Genomic DNA, 17,809 nt, shown 5'->3' on the forward strand with positions numbered 1-17,809 from the left:
CAACATAGATAGTATATGAATTAGAATCGACACTAGCAAATCACTGAGCCGGTCTCCTCTTGCCTTCATTTGCTTCTTCATTTCCAGTTGAGGGAGCTCCCTATTGAATGTGAAGAGCAAAGTTTTTTGCAAGGGCAAAGGAAGAGGCCTGACAAACAGTTTTGGCTTTTGCTTTTTGGTCTTTAGATGGAGAGATATGTCAAGTAGAAACTAAAGCTGGGGATAGTTTATTCATAGGTTCTTTTCATTTTATTCATAGGTTCTTTTCATTCTATTAGATCTACAAATACTTTTTTTCCATCTTATAAAATTAATTACCAAGAAAAAATCAGGAACTTCATTACTTCAACTTTCCAATTAATTAAAAAATAGTTCATTATTTTCTTATATGATCACGACATTATCCAAAATTTGAGTTGTTAGTTAAATTTGTTTATCTTTTTAGAACTTTGACAACTGTTTTAGAATGTTCAATTAATTATCCTTTTTTTTATTTGGCAGGGAAGTAGGCCAAGCAATGTATGTTTTGAACAAAGCTGGTCAGTTTAGCAAAAATATTATGTTTATCAATAATATTATTCATAAAAACAGATGGACAAAACAGATGAACTTAACTATTCTTTTCGAATTGATTATAAATTTAAAAAAAAAGTGTCATCTAAGAGGAAAAACGGATGAAGCTGAGAATTCTTTTCGAATTGATTAAATGAACTTAAGTATTCTTTTCGATTAATTACAAATAAAAAAAAAAAAAAAGTGTAAAAAAAAACGGATGAAGTCATCTAAGATGAAATTTGAGTACAATTTTCATTTCCACTATATCGTGGTCAAAAAGAGAAGAACCCAAAAACAATTGTGACATTCAAGGCTATCTAACAAAAATAGCCATGTAATGTAATTCATTACTTAAAAGGTGCTATTTTTGTTTTGGCCATTACATCTTCAACAAACAAGTCAAGAAATTTCTCTGAACTTCCATTGGCTAATAATGCAATTTCCATAGTCTTTGTCACTTCCTTGACAGCCTCCCTCAACCCCTTTGAATTTTCTTCACTCATAAGAAAATTAATCTTTTTTGCTACTTCCTCCTTTGTGATTGATTTATTATAATTATCACAAAGATTTATCCCAACTTTCCACTCATCAACCACCAATTTTCTATTAGTTGTTTGATCAACAGCTATAGGATGACATATCATTGGAACACTTGCCCATAAACTCTCCAGAATCGAATTCCATCCACAGTGCGTCAGAAATCCTCCAATAGCCGGATGTGAAAGTACTACCCGTTGATCGCACCACGGTACAACCAACCCTCGATCTACGTTTTCTTGGAATCCAACTGGCAAAAAGTTTGTTTCATCCGTAACCGCCAAATTAGGCCTAAGTACCCAAATAAAACTCACTTTGCTAAGCATTAAGCCTTGAGCAAATTCCATAACATCTTCTTTACTTAGACTAAATAAGCTACCAAGTGAGAAGTACAACACTGAGGATTTGGGCTTAGTGTTTAGCCATTCCACACAGTTTGACTCTGGCCACAAACTTTTGGAAAATGTGACACTAGTTGATAAAACTGGACCAATAGCATAAAAAGGTTTTTTAATTTTTTCTAGGAGTGTTAAAATTACTTTGGATTCAAGTTCTTGTACTGTGTTACAAATTACAATGTCTGATTTCTTGGCATCTTCAAGACCTTTGTAGATAGTTTGATGAAGGATAGTGGATGTCTCTTTTGTTTTGAAGTATGAAGGTAAGTCACTTGGCTCAATTGCTGAAATTCCTGGTATATAATCTATAGTATCCTTGCGGTCATCTACGAAAATAAAGTAGAAAAAAGTTAGCCAAATCAATATCATGATGAAGTTAATTAAATGCAAATAGTGTAAATATTTTCTAATAACCATATGCTCATCTAGTGTTTGGAATCCAGTGTTGGTCCGACTAATTTAGATTCGCATCTCGTAAAGTTCATTAAAAGGGGAAACGTTTCCTATCAAGGGTTCTTCCATTCGTAGGGGTCGAACCCTAGGTTAATAGTGGAGGAATTTTGTCTGTTCCACCATGCCCTTTTAGTGGTGTAAAATATTTTACACTATCCATATGTATTAACATGCTACAATCAATATATATTAACATGTTGTAGCATATGACTTGCTTAAATTTTTGTGTTACTAATCATATATTATTAGGGGGTTTTACACTATGCAATAGCCCAACAAAAATATAATAAGAATAACTCTAATCCTTAATTTTTACAAAGAGTTGAAATAGTCAAAAGAAGTTGTTTTCTGACTGGAGTGATTAATGGTGAAAGAAAGAAATTTTCCGGTAGGAGTGATTTGTAGAATAATGAGCAACATGAGCGTTTTATTGTTGTAAAAGAAACAAAAGTGACTTATTAGGTAGTTCCTATAACTTAAATGAACATACAAATAATTAACTCAACATTACATGTCAGCTATGTAGCCGGACTCTCCAAAAATGTCGTGGAATGCATGTCGGATCCACCAAAATTAAATAGTTCATTTTGGAGGATTAGACACGGCTACAACATCGTTTTTGGAGAATCTGCAGTACATACATTGTCAGTGTATATAAAATTTACTCCTATTTTCAAAGAGAGACGGAGAGGATATAGAATGAAACTTACCATTTGAACCAAAATGACCATTTTTCAGCAGAAGGTCAAGATGATAGTCTATAGTAAACATCAAAGCAGATTGAGTGAAGAATGAAACACTAACGAGTTCATATTTGTTAGCAATTTTTGTCCCCCAAGCCAAGAAAGTATCAACAACCAAACATGTTGGCCTAGGATTTTCCAATTCTACTAACTTCCCAACAACTTCGTCAACATGAACAGGGTAATTTAGTAAAAATCTTTCCAAAAAATCATCTTGATTCGACCCCGAAAATCGATCAAATTCTAAGGGAAAGCCATCACTAACTGTTTGATAATGTATGTCAAGGCCAGATTCTTGAAATTTTTCAAATATGTCATGAATTGTGGAGTTTTGGTCTAATTGTTGTGATTTGGTTATTTGGGCATGAGTGTACTCGGTGTTGACAAATGTTACGGCAAAGCCTTTTGTTGCAAGTTTTAGTGAAAGGTGAATACTAGGATTTATGTGGCCTTGAAATGGGCATGGAATTACTATTGCATGAGGCTTTTGGTTGCCTCTTGCCATTGTTGTTTTTGCTTGTTGTTGATAGGGGAGAACTCTTATATATGAGAATGGTGGACGTGTTCTCTCTCTTCACTTTATTCCACAAATGATGGTGCAAGGCGATGTAGAATATTAGCTACGGGTTCAATCGAACCAGTATTTTCGATATAGAATATGAATAAAGTTTTTTTGTGTGTGTGAAAAATACTAAAGTTTACCACTAAGGAACTTAATGGCATGACGAATCTCTTCAACCTTAACAAGAAATCTACGGTTTGAGCCCTGAAATGGATCCCAAACATGATTTTCCTATTCCGAAAGGGAAATGTACTTCCCTTTTTGACTTGTTGTGTGTGAGGAGGAATTTGAACCCTTGACAACATTGTAACCACGTGCTCTTATCGTTTGAGCTAGCCTCACCCCGTCTCCACAAGATGTTCTCTGGGTACCCTCAAAAAAATTAATTAAAATTTTTGCTAAAGAGCGGTTTCTCATTAAATAAATTTTGTGCGGTGTGAATTTGAATTAGGTAGGTCACTAAATTTCGGATATCAAATGGTCAAATTAAAGTACTACTAAGTTTTAATAAATATTAAATTCTGAATTCATAATTTTTAAAATATCATAAATTCAGTATTATGAATGGTAAAGGCTAAACTCAACCAAGTCCAAAGTTCTGAATCGGTCTTTGAGCCTGCAGAACAAGTATTAGTTGATTGAGTTAGCAGAGGGACCACTATGTAATGAGACAATGAAATGTAACTATCTAGTAGAACATTAAATTGGATCCAGCCGCCTCATTTTTGTCTTTTATTTATTTCATATTCATATAAATTCAGTTTAGCCGGTAGAACAAATCTCAATATTAAATTTAATAAAAGGAGTAAAAATTATCATGCACATGAAGAAAATAACCAGGCTCGCATGTGAGGAGGCATGTTGAAGGTACTTAATAAATAAGTGTGTGCTCTCTTACGGTTAAGCTTTTAGATAAAATGATTACATAATTTAACATGAGTTTGTAGTTACTGAACGAAATCCAAGTCCAGCAAAAATTTGAATTTTCGCAAGAACACAGCGTGAATCTTTTGGGTTTGTATTGGAGATCAACACATATGTTCAACCGTCGAGAAAAAGGGAATAACAAACACACCTCCAAGTTAAAATTCAAACTTGACTTCTCTTCTCCAACTAATTTACACTAACATCCAACCCATTAGAATTTGGTCAAACTATCTTTGTATCCACAAGATTGATATAATGGGTCTCATTTAATTTTTACCAAAGTTTGGCCATCTTAAGTCGAGTTTTGTACCCTTCTAAATTATATTAGAGGATTACTATAACCATATGTTCGGATTATTTTAAAGTGTCTTTGCTTAAAATTAAAATTAAGTGCATATGGTGAAGGGGAGTCTTGGAGTAATGGTAAAATTGGGAGACTTAAAGTAATGATAAAAATAGACGGTTTGTATTACACCGTCCGGTGACAAACCTCCCCCAGATCAAGCCTGAACGAGGAATACTTTATGCATTGAACTTCTTCTTTTTCTAGTTGACCACACATGGTATATTAATCAAAGGACAAGCACAAGTAAAGTGACTTCAAACTGGTCTGTCTATTGTGGCATTATTTGACAAGAAAAATCTCATTGTAAGAGTTGAACGGAGGACAGCTCATCTTTATAACTTTTGTAGGTTTCTTACTAACCCCATCTTGCTAAAAGGACATTCCAAAGTCATATCCCATCAATTAAACCAAATTATTTTAAAATCGAAAAATTGCAAGACGTGAATTTCCTCCTTGAGTTACTGAATATATATAGAGAGAAAAACAGTAAGGATTTTCTTCTTTTCTTTTAAATTATTTTCTAGGAAGAGTTGGCCGGAAATAGCGATAACAAAAAGTTAGATGAAAAAAAGGATCTTTGTAGGATTAGAACCTTCCACCTGAGTGATAATCAAACTAGTATCATCATATATTTGGTCATATTGATCAGATAAAAACTACTATCAATTAATCCTATCCACAAGCATATTGCTTTATACATATTATATTTACGGCATAATGGAGTATACTTTTGTATTATAACTACTAGAGTAGGAAAACAATCAGCAACATTGAAGTATAGTGGGAACATTATAGGAAGCCTGAATTTGGGAGATAAAACAGTGAATATTTTGAAATTTTGGTTTTCCCATGTCTATTTATAATATTCACGTTCTTTTAGTTATCGATTAATTAATATCGATATCAACCTTGTCATGCCAAAGTCCAGAATTTGCAACATCCATCAGTTGAAAAACCAAAAAACATTGGCATTTTCACATGCTGCACATAAGATCTACACAATGTACAACATCCAGAGACATCTGAAATACTCTACATTAAGTAACCTTTGTCCCGTTTCAACCCTTTTCTCTTTTCAAGAGCCATGCTTACTTGCGCATGCAGGAAGTTCTGTACTAGAGATTGTTGTGACAACGACCCCTATAAGTCAGTCGAACTAAGTTTAACAAATAAACACCGCTTACTCCAGTCCCACAGTCAAGAAACTTAGACCTCAGCGCCGATCTTTAAGTCTGAAAATGTAGTAGTCTTAGTCTCTACGGGTTCAACAGTAGATCCAGGCTCTTTCTTGTCCAACCCAAAGAACGAGCAATTTTGAAATGCATCCAGACTGCTAGCTATGAGACGGTGCAAGCCATCAATACTATCACCCAGAATTAGGTCTTCACTATGATATCTACATGAAGGTGGTGCATCCAATTCTAGCGGTCCTAAAGAGTCCGTCTGCAGAAAAACGAGGAATTAGGTAAATAACACCTCAAAGACGACATATTAGAGGGTTGTATATATAACTGATGCCAATTGCCAGCACCAATATTAGCAGAAAGGCAGGCGTTAATTATCCAAAATGCCTCCACATTCAGAAGCATAAGCAGGACAAGTAAGAAACGATTTACCCAATATATTTCGGAGAGCCCATTAGGATCCTTTGCAGAACCATCCAAAGCTTGCGCATCGGATTGACACTCATCCACTGGATCATCACGAGCAGTTTCATCAGTAAAGGATTCCATGTTCCCTGGTAAATCCTGCAAAAGAAAATAAAAATGATGTATATGCTCCATCTATAACTAGCACAAAGTGATACTTGATAAGATTCTCTTTGACATAAACCTTTATTCCTGAATCCAATACTAGGGAACATGACTGAGCAATCCGCTGGCAGTTCTCAGCACCAATATTGCTGGATGAACTCTGCGCTTTGTCATTGAAAGCAACATTTTTCTTAAATGCAAAAGCATCACATGTATCTTCAGCATTCCAAATGGAAGATGATTGAGGTGGAAGAGCCATCTGAGAATCAGCTTTGCTTTGATGCTTATATATATGAGCAGCAATCGCTGCATCAAAGGAGTCGCAGCTAAATGGCATCTGTTGGAGAAACTGAGAGCTTCCAGGTAAAGTTGAGTTAACGCAGTCTGTTTCCTCATCATCAGGTGCATCAGAGAGAAGATCTCCAATGCTTATGTTGGTAAGGCTATCTTCCCAACCCCCTACTGATAAAACACTGGCCTTACCTCCCTGCATATCATGCTAATGGGAAGTAGGAAAAAAATCAGGAACAGAATAATGAGCAAGTTGCAACTTATTCATCGATCTGCAACCGAACATTCTTTTAAAGCAAAAATTACTCCCCTTAACACACACACACACACAACACGCAAAAAGAAACAATAACCAGAATAAAAGAGGGAGAACCTCAAATGACATTTGCTAAAAACTTGACCATCTGGTGATAAAACTTCAGTTTCTCTCCAGCAAGTAAAAACATGTTTTACTCAATCATTATCTTGGAAACTGATAGCTTCACAATCAGACAAACGAGTGCCAAATGACGTGTCCTGGGATGCTACCTCAAATAGGCGGTTTCTATATGGGAGTCCATGTCCCCTTTGACATGCTTTACCAGTAGATTTTACTTTGATTCCTACCTTAGACCAAAACCAATGCTAACCATGTCGTTAAAAATTTGTACCAAGAATGGTTTCCTTAATAAGCTATTGCATCATCAAGATAAGGCGGTCTTCAACATATCTCACATAGAGCAAAATCCGAATACTAGAAGAATAGAAATAGCCCGTATAAAGCAGACAAACCCAAGTTTGCTGAAGTTCATCATGTAATAGGATAACTCAGCAAGTTACAAAAAAGGTGTGCTATTTTTTATGCATCACACAAAAATATAGACAATAAAAGCAAACACAATGATAAGCTGAATGTAAAAGAGCCAAAAGGAATTCAACTGAATTGCCAGTTCTCTGAGTTTCTATAAAGCAAATTAAGCCAAAATGATAATGAGAATAAAACTGAAGGAAAAAAAATACCATCTCAGTTTGTTCTGCTGTGGTTGCATCCCCGTACTCCCTTCTATGCAATGGCAAAGTTTCATCATGATCAGAAGTGTAGGTATTCAGACCCACGCTAGCTTGCAAGTCTGACTCGCCAGACAGCTCGATTGAGGAGGATGTCACAGTCATTCTTGGGTTAGAAACTAGTGGTTCTTTAGCAAATCGTACAAGTTTACCATGGGATGATGCTAGTATTTCTGCATTCTTTTCTTTAGTTATGTTAGTGTTAGAATTTTGCGTAAACGGGGTGGTAGATGACAATGGTTCTTGAGACATTCCAAGCTCAGCATTTGGAAACCAACCATATCTAAAATAAGAAAAAATAAATCAGTCCCACAAGGCCATAACTATTGTAGAGATAACTTCCGAAGGATACAAAAAGAAAATGTAAAACACGGACCTGAGACGGAAAACTGGAGGGCGTCCAATCAGATTATGCACATCTGCCGCACTTTGTGCAGTATCTTTGGTCCATCTCAGGGAGTGCACCAGGTTTTCCATCTGTACATGGTAAGGAAAAAGCACCAGTTCTCCAGTTGCTATGCTCGAACTTCCCCATTTACGATTGAGATGTTCCAAAACGGATGACATCTTCTTTCGATTACTTAGAGTGAGTTCCAAGTACGGGTTATGATTATCCTGGCACAGAAAGGAAAAGAGAAGTGATAGGAAATAAATTTTGCATCAAATGTTGTAACCAGTTAATCACAGAACAGCAAAGAGATTTAGTTAACCTACCATTTCCAGGGCTCTCCTAGTTCCTTCATCAACAGGAAACAGCTGGAGCTTGAGTTTCATACAACTCTGTAAATTGGCCTCATTTAACAGATTTTGTGATAAAGTCGCCAAAGAATGCATATCTTTGCCAACATGTTCAAAACCATTTATCCCTGCAAGTTATTCGCATAAAGGATGGCTAGAAGTTAGATGCATTTGATGGAATCAAAAACCCACAATGGAAACAAGAAAGCTTCAACTAATTACTCACCCTGTGAATTCTGGACCTGTCCGACATCTTTATCAATAGTTGCCCGTTCCAAATGCTCGGCAGCATCAGCTACCAATGAAACTCCAGCAATTGCAGCCTTCTCCCACCTTTTATATGCAGCTGTTGATGCAGAACCTGCCACCCAGAGACAATACAACTCAGAGTTGAGCTCAGAGACAGCCTTGTTATTTAGGAAAATGAGAGAACACCAAAAAGAAAAAAGACAAAGCAGTAGATAGACTATATCAGTCACAGGAATATCACTATTAACCCTCCTCTGAACAATGTCAGCTAAGGTATGGAGGGTGGGAGGAAGAAAACGTTTTGCCTTGTCACTCCAATGACATGTGCAACGCAGTCAGATAATTTTTCTGATGCCATCTGGAAGTAGTGTGTAAGAAGAACAAAAACAAGTATTTCCATGTAAAAGAAACACCTACACTCATAGTTCCATAATATGTCATACAAAAAACAATTACTACTCTATGTAAAAGAATTGCGCTACCAACTCAAAACATACGGAATGGGAGGAGTTCACAAACCTATGCCCCAATATATCCAGTATGGAGCAATGTATATCTCTAAAATATGCTTTGGGAAAAGATGCAGGGGAAGCATAAAATCCAAAGAAGCCACAATTGCAATTCATTCACGAGTCTATTAACTAACAAACCTATCCTTCGTCGATGTCTAGCATTTTTCACAGAAGAGTCTGCTTTTGCATTGCTTCTATTGACACCCATAGTGACATGGCGTTTCAGAGAAGAGCCTTTTCCAGATCCAAACTTTTGTACGTCCTGGTTGTCGAGAAGAACCACTTTAACCGTCCGATTATCAGTAGTTGACACTCTTCCATGACTTGAAAGAGATGCAGCAGCTGTAGAACTACTTTCTCCTTGAGAAGGACGCCTTCTTACATTCTTTTTCCGGTCTTTCAACAGCTGACTCTCCTTTATGACAATATAATGTTTGTTCAGTCCAGCTAAGAATAAAACAAATCATGCTGAAACATGGAGCGTTATAAAGGAAAAAATTGATGTTCTTGACTGACCAAAGTTTCAATAAATATTTTAAATCTCCGTGGTTTCAAATGAAGCTTTGAAGCTTTACAGCTATACTTTTCCAGTAAAGACCACCTGCAGACAAAGTCAAAGGTAGCTATAGCATTAGAAGTAGCTATTTAACATGTAAAAGTGTCAAATGTAAGCTACATTTCGCTTCAAGTTTACATAATAGATTTTGTTGTGAATATGAAAAAGTCAGTGAGTTACTCCTCCAAACCAACAAACAGAACATATTGTATTAGCTGGTTTGCTTCACCATGGGAAAGAAATACAAGTGTAGCATGCCTGTAATGCATAATTACCACAGCAATAACACTACATTTTAAATGCTTAAAAAAAGACAACATTGATCCCATGACTTCATTTTGTTACTACACAACACCATCCTTACATTTAACGCATACCATGCTTCTATGTCATAAAAAAATGGACCAAAAGAGGATCGCGCTGCTAACGAAATGGCAGAAAATATTTCCGGCCAATAGTTTCATTAGTTTGAAATAAGCAGAAGAGAGATGAACGACTAGGTAATGGCTCCCACATACCATCGCAGCATTGCAGCATTAGTATCTTTGGAATTTTTGGCATCAAGACAAAGATCCGGACCCAACAACTTGTTCATACGCCTCACAAGACGATAATAATAATGTCTGACCTGCCAAATCAAAGGAATAGAAGAGTTCAAAAAAAAAAAAAAAAAAAAAAAAGGAAGCAAAGAGCATAGAAGAAAAAGATATGTGGACAATTAAATAAATAAATGGCGCCATATATACCTGATCCTTGTTTTTGCTCTGCACGCGACTAGTAATTTTCTCGAAATTCTGAGACAGAAAGTGCCACAGCACAATAATTATTGATCCCACGAGAAAAACAAAAAACAAAAGAGGACTCCAGCTATATGCCTATATATACACCAAAACAGTGAATTACGTACCTTGCCAACTTGTCGCAGTGCAGAGAAAAAGCTTTCTTCCTCCTGACGTGTCCATGCAGCCCATTGGCGTGTCTGCTTTTTGGCTGCATTAGTAATCAATATCCCAGCAGCAGAAATGACAAGTTAACCACCCGCAACTAGGGAATTATCAAGTGTAAGACAGCTAAGATAAAGCGTATATTTCGATGACATACCTGGCTGCAGTAGCATAACCTGGTCTTGAGAGGATGGTACCAGCTGTGTCACCGCATGATCATGTGTCAGCACAGACTGCTGTGAATCAGGATGATCTTTTGAGGGTATCAATGGGAGTGCTGCTGCAGGATATTGTGTTACACCAGAAACCCCATCCTTTCGCATAAAAGTCTCAGGATGGAGGCATGTGTCACACTCTAAGGAGACTCGTTGCTCCATTTGCATGTTGAAGTCATCCAAAGTACTAGCTTTGCATTCTATTTTCAACTGCAAACACCAGAAGATACTTCTCAAACCTCCAACAGATAAAATGCGCAGATAAAAAGTACCTACCAAAACAAATAAAAGACCACTAAACATTCAAACAGAGAAATTTACAATTGATTAAGCCACTTATAGTTAGACTTGCAGAAAAAGGAAGCAACATCAATCACTGTATATATCAAGATACTACCCTGAACAGATCCATGCATTAGCACATACTCACAATACGACAACTTACTAAAGCCCACTATTATTCCAAAGATGTCCCTTCGAGACCCATTATCCTTGGTATAAGATCAGGTACGCACTAATTTCAAGGTGCAAAAAGGAAGAGAGAGAAAAAAGGAATAAAAAGAAAAAAGATGGGAAAGAACTAACTGTTGTAACAGTTTCATTATACCTCACGTGTTAAAGCAAGCAGGAATAAATATGGAAGAAAAAGATAACTCATTTGCAAACTATAGTTGTTAGGAAGGATCATATAGAAAAGCCAGGAATAAATATGGAAGAAAAAGATAACTCATTTGCAAACTATAGTTGTTAGGAAGGATCATATAGAAAAGCCTTAGAAGGAAATGGTTTCAGTGAATCCTAATATTCATCTGGAACTGAAAAGCTAATACGTTATAGCCGAATTTCAATAAGAAGCTGTTTAGTACAAAGTATGGGTGCATTTTTTGATAATAATATCAAAAGATATAATTAAAATTATATTAACATCGCTAAAGAAGATCAATTAAAATTAACATGACTTTTACTTAGAAAACAAGTTAATCATGCGAATAAAAGCTTGAATGCATAAAGGACTAGAAGGAATAGTAGCAATAAAGTAACAAATAATAATAATTATTAGTAGTAGTAATAGTAGTATTTTATACGTAATAAAGTCGCAAATTATTTATAGAACGTATCAAATTATATACAGATGTGCCATTCAATACTTAAATGTTTTAAAACTTGCAAAATTCATGTCTTATCTTTACATCATAATTCTTCTGTGCACAAACTATCGGTTTTTCCTTTTAAGAATAAAGTAAGCATGTAATATTACCTTTCTGAACAAAATAAAAAAGAAAAAAGGAAGCATGTAGCGGAATAAATACATTTGGTACGTCCCTGATTCAAAAATGTTAGGAATTAGTAAGGTCAATTAAAGCATCTACATTGTTAACATATTTACACCTATAGCAAAAGGCAAGAGTCAGTAAACACGTTGACTTTAATATGAGCAGAAATTGATACACCGTCAAATCTCTGATATTTCTTCCTCCATAAAAGCCACAAGATAATGCTGGGAATAGTATAGATTTTGTGTCTTTCTCCCAAACCAACTCAATATGCATATTGCCCAATGGATCCCTAATAGGTTTAGGAACATATACCACAGCTCCCTTGCTGCCCACAACGCAGGAACACATTTTCTTTTTCTTTTACAATTCGAAAGTATCAACTTATAAATATGCACCAAGATGAACCCAGAAGGTTACATGGTAACACGTATACTGTTGACTGGTACCGCAGTGTAACAATACATGATTAGGATCTCCAGTGTATCAGAAGCCAGAACCCCCTTTTCCTAACAAATATCTCTTCTGAGGCATGCTTCATTAGCTCTCCACCTAACGCTAGAGACTTTTCGGGGTCGGGGGGGAGGACACGGATCTGTGCTTCCAAAGCAATTGTAACGCCATGGTCTCTTTGTTCTGCCAGAACATGCCTTCACAGGAAAAAAAAAAAACCTTAACATTACTTTTCCACTTCATGGAGTGAAGCTTTGAGACCTATTTCACCTCCCTATTTCCTCAGTAGACGAATCAAGCTCTCACTCTTCCACCCTTAACAATTTCTTTGATGTCCAACAATGGTTTTTAGCACTGTGCTATGTTAGCTTCAGAACATAAAGTAAATTTGAAGGGATTAGGAACTATTTCCTCAAACGAGTGAGACCAAGCTATTGCTTGTTCGAAAAAATTATCTTCAGACCATCCCCATATTCAACATATATGATTCTTTTAATTTCCTCGCAGAACATTGAAAATATCTTTCCAATGCTCCACTCGATAAGTAGAGGAAGCAATTCTAGTGCACCAGTGATCTTCTCTGACTACTTAGCATTTGCAACCTTTCCCCTAATCTTCTTAGTGGTTAAACCTCTATAGCTATTTGTATAGAAGACTTCAATTTTGAATCTTCATATACAATAGCAACAACAACATACCCAGTGTAATCTTCATATACATGATACTTTATTACAAATGCCTCTTATAAGATCTTAAATTCATCCCCATTATCAAATGGTATTAAAGTTGCCTGCTATTAAGTTCTCCAAGTTCTTCGAATTTTGTCTAACTGCTTCATGACCCTAGAGCAGTGGACAAACTATCCTCGTGAGTTAAAAAGCTTTGGATCACTTTCCTTCATATCTGAAGCCTACGTGTCATGCTTTGTTTTCTCTAAGTAAGATTTTGTTGATTAAAAGCACTAAGAAGTTACTGGTATTTACATAGCAAGATTCTTAAAGGTACCGATTCCCCTACAGTTCATGAAAAGATTGCTGGAACCAGTGGTGTTAAAGGCTCATTTAAGCATGCTTAAGTTCTGAAGCTAGGTGAAGCTCACGTTGCGCGCCTCACTTCGCTTAGCCAGCATGTGTAGGTATCAAGGCGCTAAGGGCTAAGGCGTACTCCTCATCATCTGGGGCTCTATTCTAGGAGAGTGACAATGTGGAAAGAAAGGAACACAAGATGTATCGAAGAGAAACTAGTACACAGAAGATCAACTACAAATGTTCATGGCTTTTGGCTATTGGTGCAGCTTTTTTAAGCTATATTCAGTTGTTCTGTAAGTCCTATTCAATCCTAGATGATACGAGGAATGAATCAGAAGAGTAGTCAACCCCATGTTCGAAAAGTGAAGAAAGATATGCAGCTTGCTTGAAGATTTTAAAGGGATCTTTCCTTCCTTCTCTACCCACTTCTTAGTTCTCAATAATATTTACCCCTTGGAAAAGAGCCCAAGGCACCTCTTCACCGATAAAAAGAATAGATAGAAAGAATGGGTTTGGTGAGTGGAGGAGAGAGCTTTTCCAAGAGAACCTTTTGGTGGCCGCTCTCTTCCTTATGATTTTGGGGAGTCTTTAATTGGGGTGAGGCTCTTGACTGCCCCGTCGTTCTTATATGGATCGGTTATTCCTCTCCGATCGTATCACTTTTTTCGATTTCGGTCTCGATTAGTTCACAATATTGAGGCCAATTCTCCTTCAAACCCTCGATTCGATTGTTCAAAAAAATAGCAAATATAATTGGAAAAGAGATTAATTGTTGAGGGAACGTTATTAATGAACTTTGTACTTTTCAGGACAAAGAATTTAGAGATCAAGACTAGTCACTTAAATTGAATTAGAAACTTGACTGCACTTTTGTGTTTAAATCAAAAATTTTAATTGGTTTTTGAACTTAATTTGCAAGATCTTTACTTCATTTACTTCACTTCAAGTACCTAAAAAGCTTCTTAAAAAAAGTAAATTTGTGCATACAATCGGACACTTTCTCGAATGACTCCTTTTGTTTTCTTATCATGCTTTTTTGTATTAGTTAGCTTCTTTGTTTTCTATTTTTATATGGTATAATTTGAAGTAACTGTGGGGTAGTCCAACCACGGGTTAAATCATCTGGAGCAATTGGCCATTGTTGGAGCTTTAAAACAATATGATGAAGTGCTCCAACCGTAAGAATACGTAATAGAACTAAGTGTGGGGTCGTAGCCAACCCCCTCTGGTTGTTGAAGTATGTACTAATGGTTGACCATTTGCATTTAGAGATCAATACTAGTCATTTAAATTGAATTAGAAAATTGACTGCACTTTTGCATCTAAATCAAAATTTTAAATTGGTTTTTGAACTTAATTTGCAAGATCTTTACTTCATTTATTCACTTAAATATAATTTACTTTTTTTAAGAAGCTTTTTAAATACTTGATTTTTTTTCCTTTTTTTAATGATGGTCATGTCCGGACAAGGGTGCTCAAACCTCAATATTCTATTCTACCAGGTACCCCCTTCCTCCCACCAGCACAGGAACCCACCATCTGTGCAGTTTGGCCTTCAGTGTCCCACATTGACATTGGTAGAAGGATGAGTTTGTCTCCTTATACTCACCTCATGAGCTAGCTTTTGGGTTGGTTCACCGAAACGCATGTAGGATGGCACTATGATCAATAAGGCTTTAAGCTTCTCATAACTAATTCCTCCATTATGTAGTCCCACCATTTCATTTTATGTGAAGGTGATTGACTAGGCACGGAGTTTAAGAGAGAAGAAAGATTTTTGGAACTTGTCTTAAACATGACATGGCACTTATGTGGCTATAAAATCATGTCCTTAAGCGTAAAACAAAAAGCCAAAACTAAATTGTTTCTAAGAATAAAAGAGTAATTGCTTTTAGCCTTCCATGTTACAAGATTGTAAAGCTATTATTCCTTTATCAGTCTTGATTCATTACTCAATTAGGCCAGATTTCAATCCCGCTAGATGTTATACAAGGATTGATAGTGAGGGAATCCAAGGCAAAAGTCTTGATTCATTACTCCATTAGGCAAGATTTGGCTCCCGCTAGACGTTATAAAGGGATTGGTAGTGAGGGAATCCAACGCAAAAGGATGGTGGAGTTATGACTCTAATCCAAGGCAAAAGGAAGGTGTAGTTATTCTTTTGTCGTGCTCGGTTTTAAGTGAAATTAAAGCTCCACAGTATTCTCATCCATATCTCATGTTTATAGCTCTCTAATTACACACTTTCCTAATACATTTTCGACTAAAAAATTAAAGCTTCACGCCATATTCAGTTTAATTTAGTCTTTTTTATGCTTACAATAACTAGATTTATTCGTTTCCTATTACATTGTAGTCTCAGTTATACTTATAAGTTATATCCATAAAAAATCAAGCAAATTCTAATCAATACCACATCAGCTCATTAATACAGACAACAAATAGATGCACAACAAAAAAGATGTAAAGTCCTGCAATTTCTAAAATTGAATATGGAAAAGGCCTAAAAGCAGAAATTTAGAATTTCTATAGACCATGTACAAGTTTCCTAGGGAAGAATGTACTATATAATTCCGTACCTACAGTAATCAACAACGAATAATCAAATTAAAGCTGTGAATCTAAATAGTAAGCAAATAAAACAGGAAAAGTTAGAGAAAATTCGTGAAATTTAGGTCGGCTTCAGAATACAAAGAGTTAGACAGTTGCCGTAAAACGGAACAAAAGGAGTAATAGCTTTTAGCCTTCCACGTTACAAGATTGTAAAGCTAATAATCCTTTACCAGTCTTGATTCACTACTCAATTGGGCCAGATTTACGTCCCGCTAGACGTTATAAAAGGATTGGTAGTTAGGGAATCCAAGGCAGAAGGATGGTGGAGTTATGACTTGAATCCCGCGCTTAATTCATGAGATTCAAGGGAACATATCAGATAGCTACTATTACTTTGTCGTACTCGGTTTTAAGTGAAATTTAAGCTCAATGATATTCTCATCCGTATCTCACGTTTATAGCTCTCTAATTACACACTTCCCTAATACGTTTTCTCCTAAAAACCTAACGCTTGGCGCCAAATTCAGTTTAATTTAGTCTTTTTGATGCTTACAAAAACTAAATTTATTCATTTCCTATTACATTATAGTCTCAGTTGCATCCATCAGAAATAAAAACAGACAAGAAATCGATGTACAATAAAAAAGACATGTAAAGTCCTACAATTAACCACTCAAATTATTAAAATTATATATAGCTAAAGCCTAAGATCACCAATTTCGAATTTCTATCGAACACATACAAGTAATGTAGTATACAATTCGTAATCAACAACAAATAATCAAATTAAATCTAAATAATAACCAAATAAAACACGAAAAAATCGACAAAAATAGCGAAATTCAGGTCAATTTTCGGAGTACGAAAGATTTAAACAGTTAACTTGAATCAATACAATATAAGCTCATTAAAACACGAACAAAATGGACGAACTACACTTAATCATCAACAAAAAAAAATTTAATATGATGTTTCAATTACTAAAAATTGAATACAAAAAAAAAAAAAAAACCTAAAATCAGCAATTTCAAATTCTATAAACAAAAATGTAGTATATAATTCCATACATACAGTAATCACAAACTAATAATCAAATTAAAGCTATTAAATATAAATAAAATAGAGAAAAATAACGAAATTTAGGTCGGTTAAGTTACCGGAAATCACCGAAGATTGGAAAGTAAGCGGCAAAGTCGGCAAAAAGAAGCAAAGTTGGAAAGAGGAAAGTAAGATTGGAATTATTAAGAATTGGATCGATTCAAATTGAAAAGGAGAGGAACAAAAAGTAAAATATGTGAGGAACAAATTACACAGAGAAATTTTTTTGTTCAAATTTGGCTTTAGGCTACTAATTTAAATGACCTCCAAAATCCTTGAACTACAAGTACAAAGGGGGGCAAATTTGTCATTTAACTTTAGACTCTATTTGGATTAGGCTACTAACTTTAAATCACCTTCAAAAAACCGAACTACAATGTTTGATAAAACCAAATCGAAGAACCAAACGCCCACCGAAATTTAATATATTACCCAAAAAAATTAAAATAATCATTTAACTCTTAGAGATCTAATTTTTCACATCAAATATACTTAATAAAGGAAGGTGATTAGGATGTGTTTAGGATTAATGTATGTGCTTTATGTTTTCTTAGTTATTTTTGTATGTATATAACA

The 17,809-nt window shown here is 35.5% G+C and overlaps 2 protein-coding genes across 4 annotated transcripts; both read right to left on the bottom strand.

Annotated features, from left to right (window-relative positions):
• Window positions 1-783: 783 nt before the first annotated feature.
• Window positions 784-3,338, bottom strand: LOC132057324 (UDP-glycosyltransferase 86A1-like). Its single transcript, XM_059449880.1, has 2 exons — window positions 2,654-3,338; window positions 784-1,816 (listed from the first exon to the last, which is right to left on the bottom strand). The coding sequence occupies exons 1-2, from the start codon at window positions 3,189-3,191 to the stop codon at window positions 903-905; spliced, it is 1,452 nt and encodes a 483-aa protein (XP_059305863.1). The 5' UTR covers window positions 3,192-3,338; the 3' UTR covers window positions 784-902.
• Window positions 3,339-5,347: 2,009 nt separating this feature from the next.
• LOC132057326 (TSL-kinase interacting protein 1) lies at window positions 5,348-17,298 on the bottom strand. Of its 3 annotated transcripts, none has more exons than XM_059449884.1 (14): window positions 17,293-17,298; window positions 10,770-11,099; window positions 10,576-10,658; window positions 10,415-10,462; window positions 10,187-10,296; window positions 9,629-9,713; window positions 9,251-9,527; window positions 8,578-8,712; window positions 8,328-8,479; window positions 7,990-8,228; window positions 7,569-7,896; window positions 6,355-6,762; window positions 6,138-6,269; window positions 5,348-5,964 (listed from the first exon to the last, which is right to left on the bottom strand). In XM_059449884.1, exons 2-14 carry the CDS (start codon window positions 10,993-10,995, stop codon window positions 5,728-5,730), a joined length of 2,460 nt encoding a protein of 819 aa, XP_059305867.1. In that variant the 5' UTR covers window positions 10,996-11,099; window positions 17,293-17,298; the 3' UTR covers window positions 5,348-5,727. The 3 variants fall into 3 exon arrangements, with proteins under 3 accessions (XP_059305867.1, XP_059305866.1, XP_059305865.1); XM_059449883.1 differs by having other exon boundaries at window positions 7,566-7,896; XM_059449882.1 differs by having other exon boundaries at window positions 6,355-6,774; window positions 7,566-7,896.
• Window positions 17,299-17,809: the final 511 nt, after the last annotated feature.

This window comes from Lycium ferocissimum, chromosome 5 (assembly GCF_029784015.1).
Source record: "Lycium ferocissimum isolate CSIRO_LF1 chromosome 5, AGI_CSIRO_Lferr_CH_V1, whole genome shotgun sequence".
NCBI lineage: Eukaryota > Viridiplantae > Streptophyta > Magnoliopsida > Solanales > Solanaceae > Lycium > Lycium ferocissimum.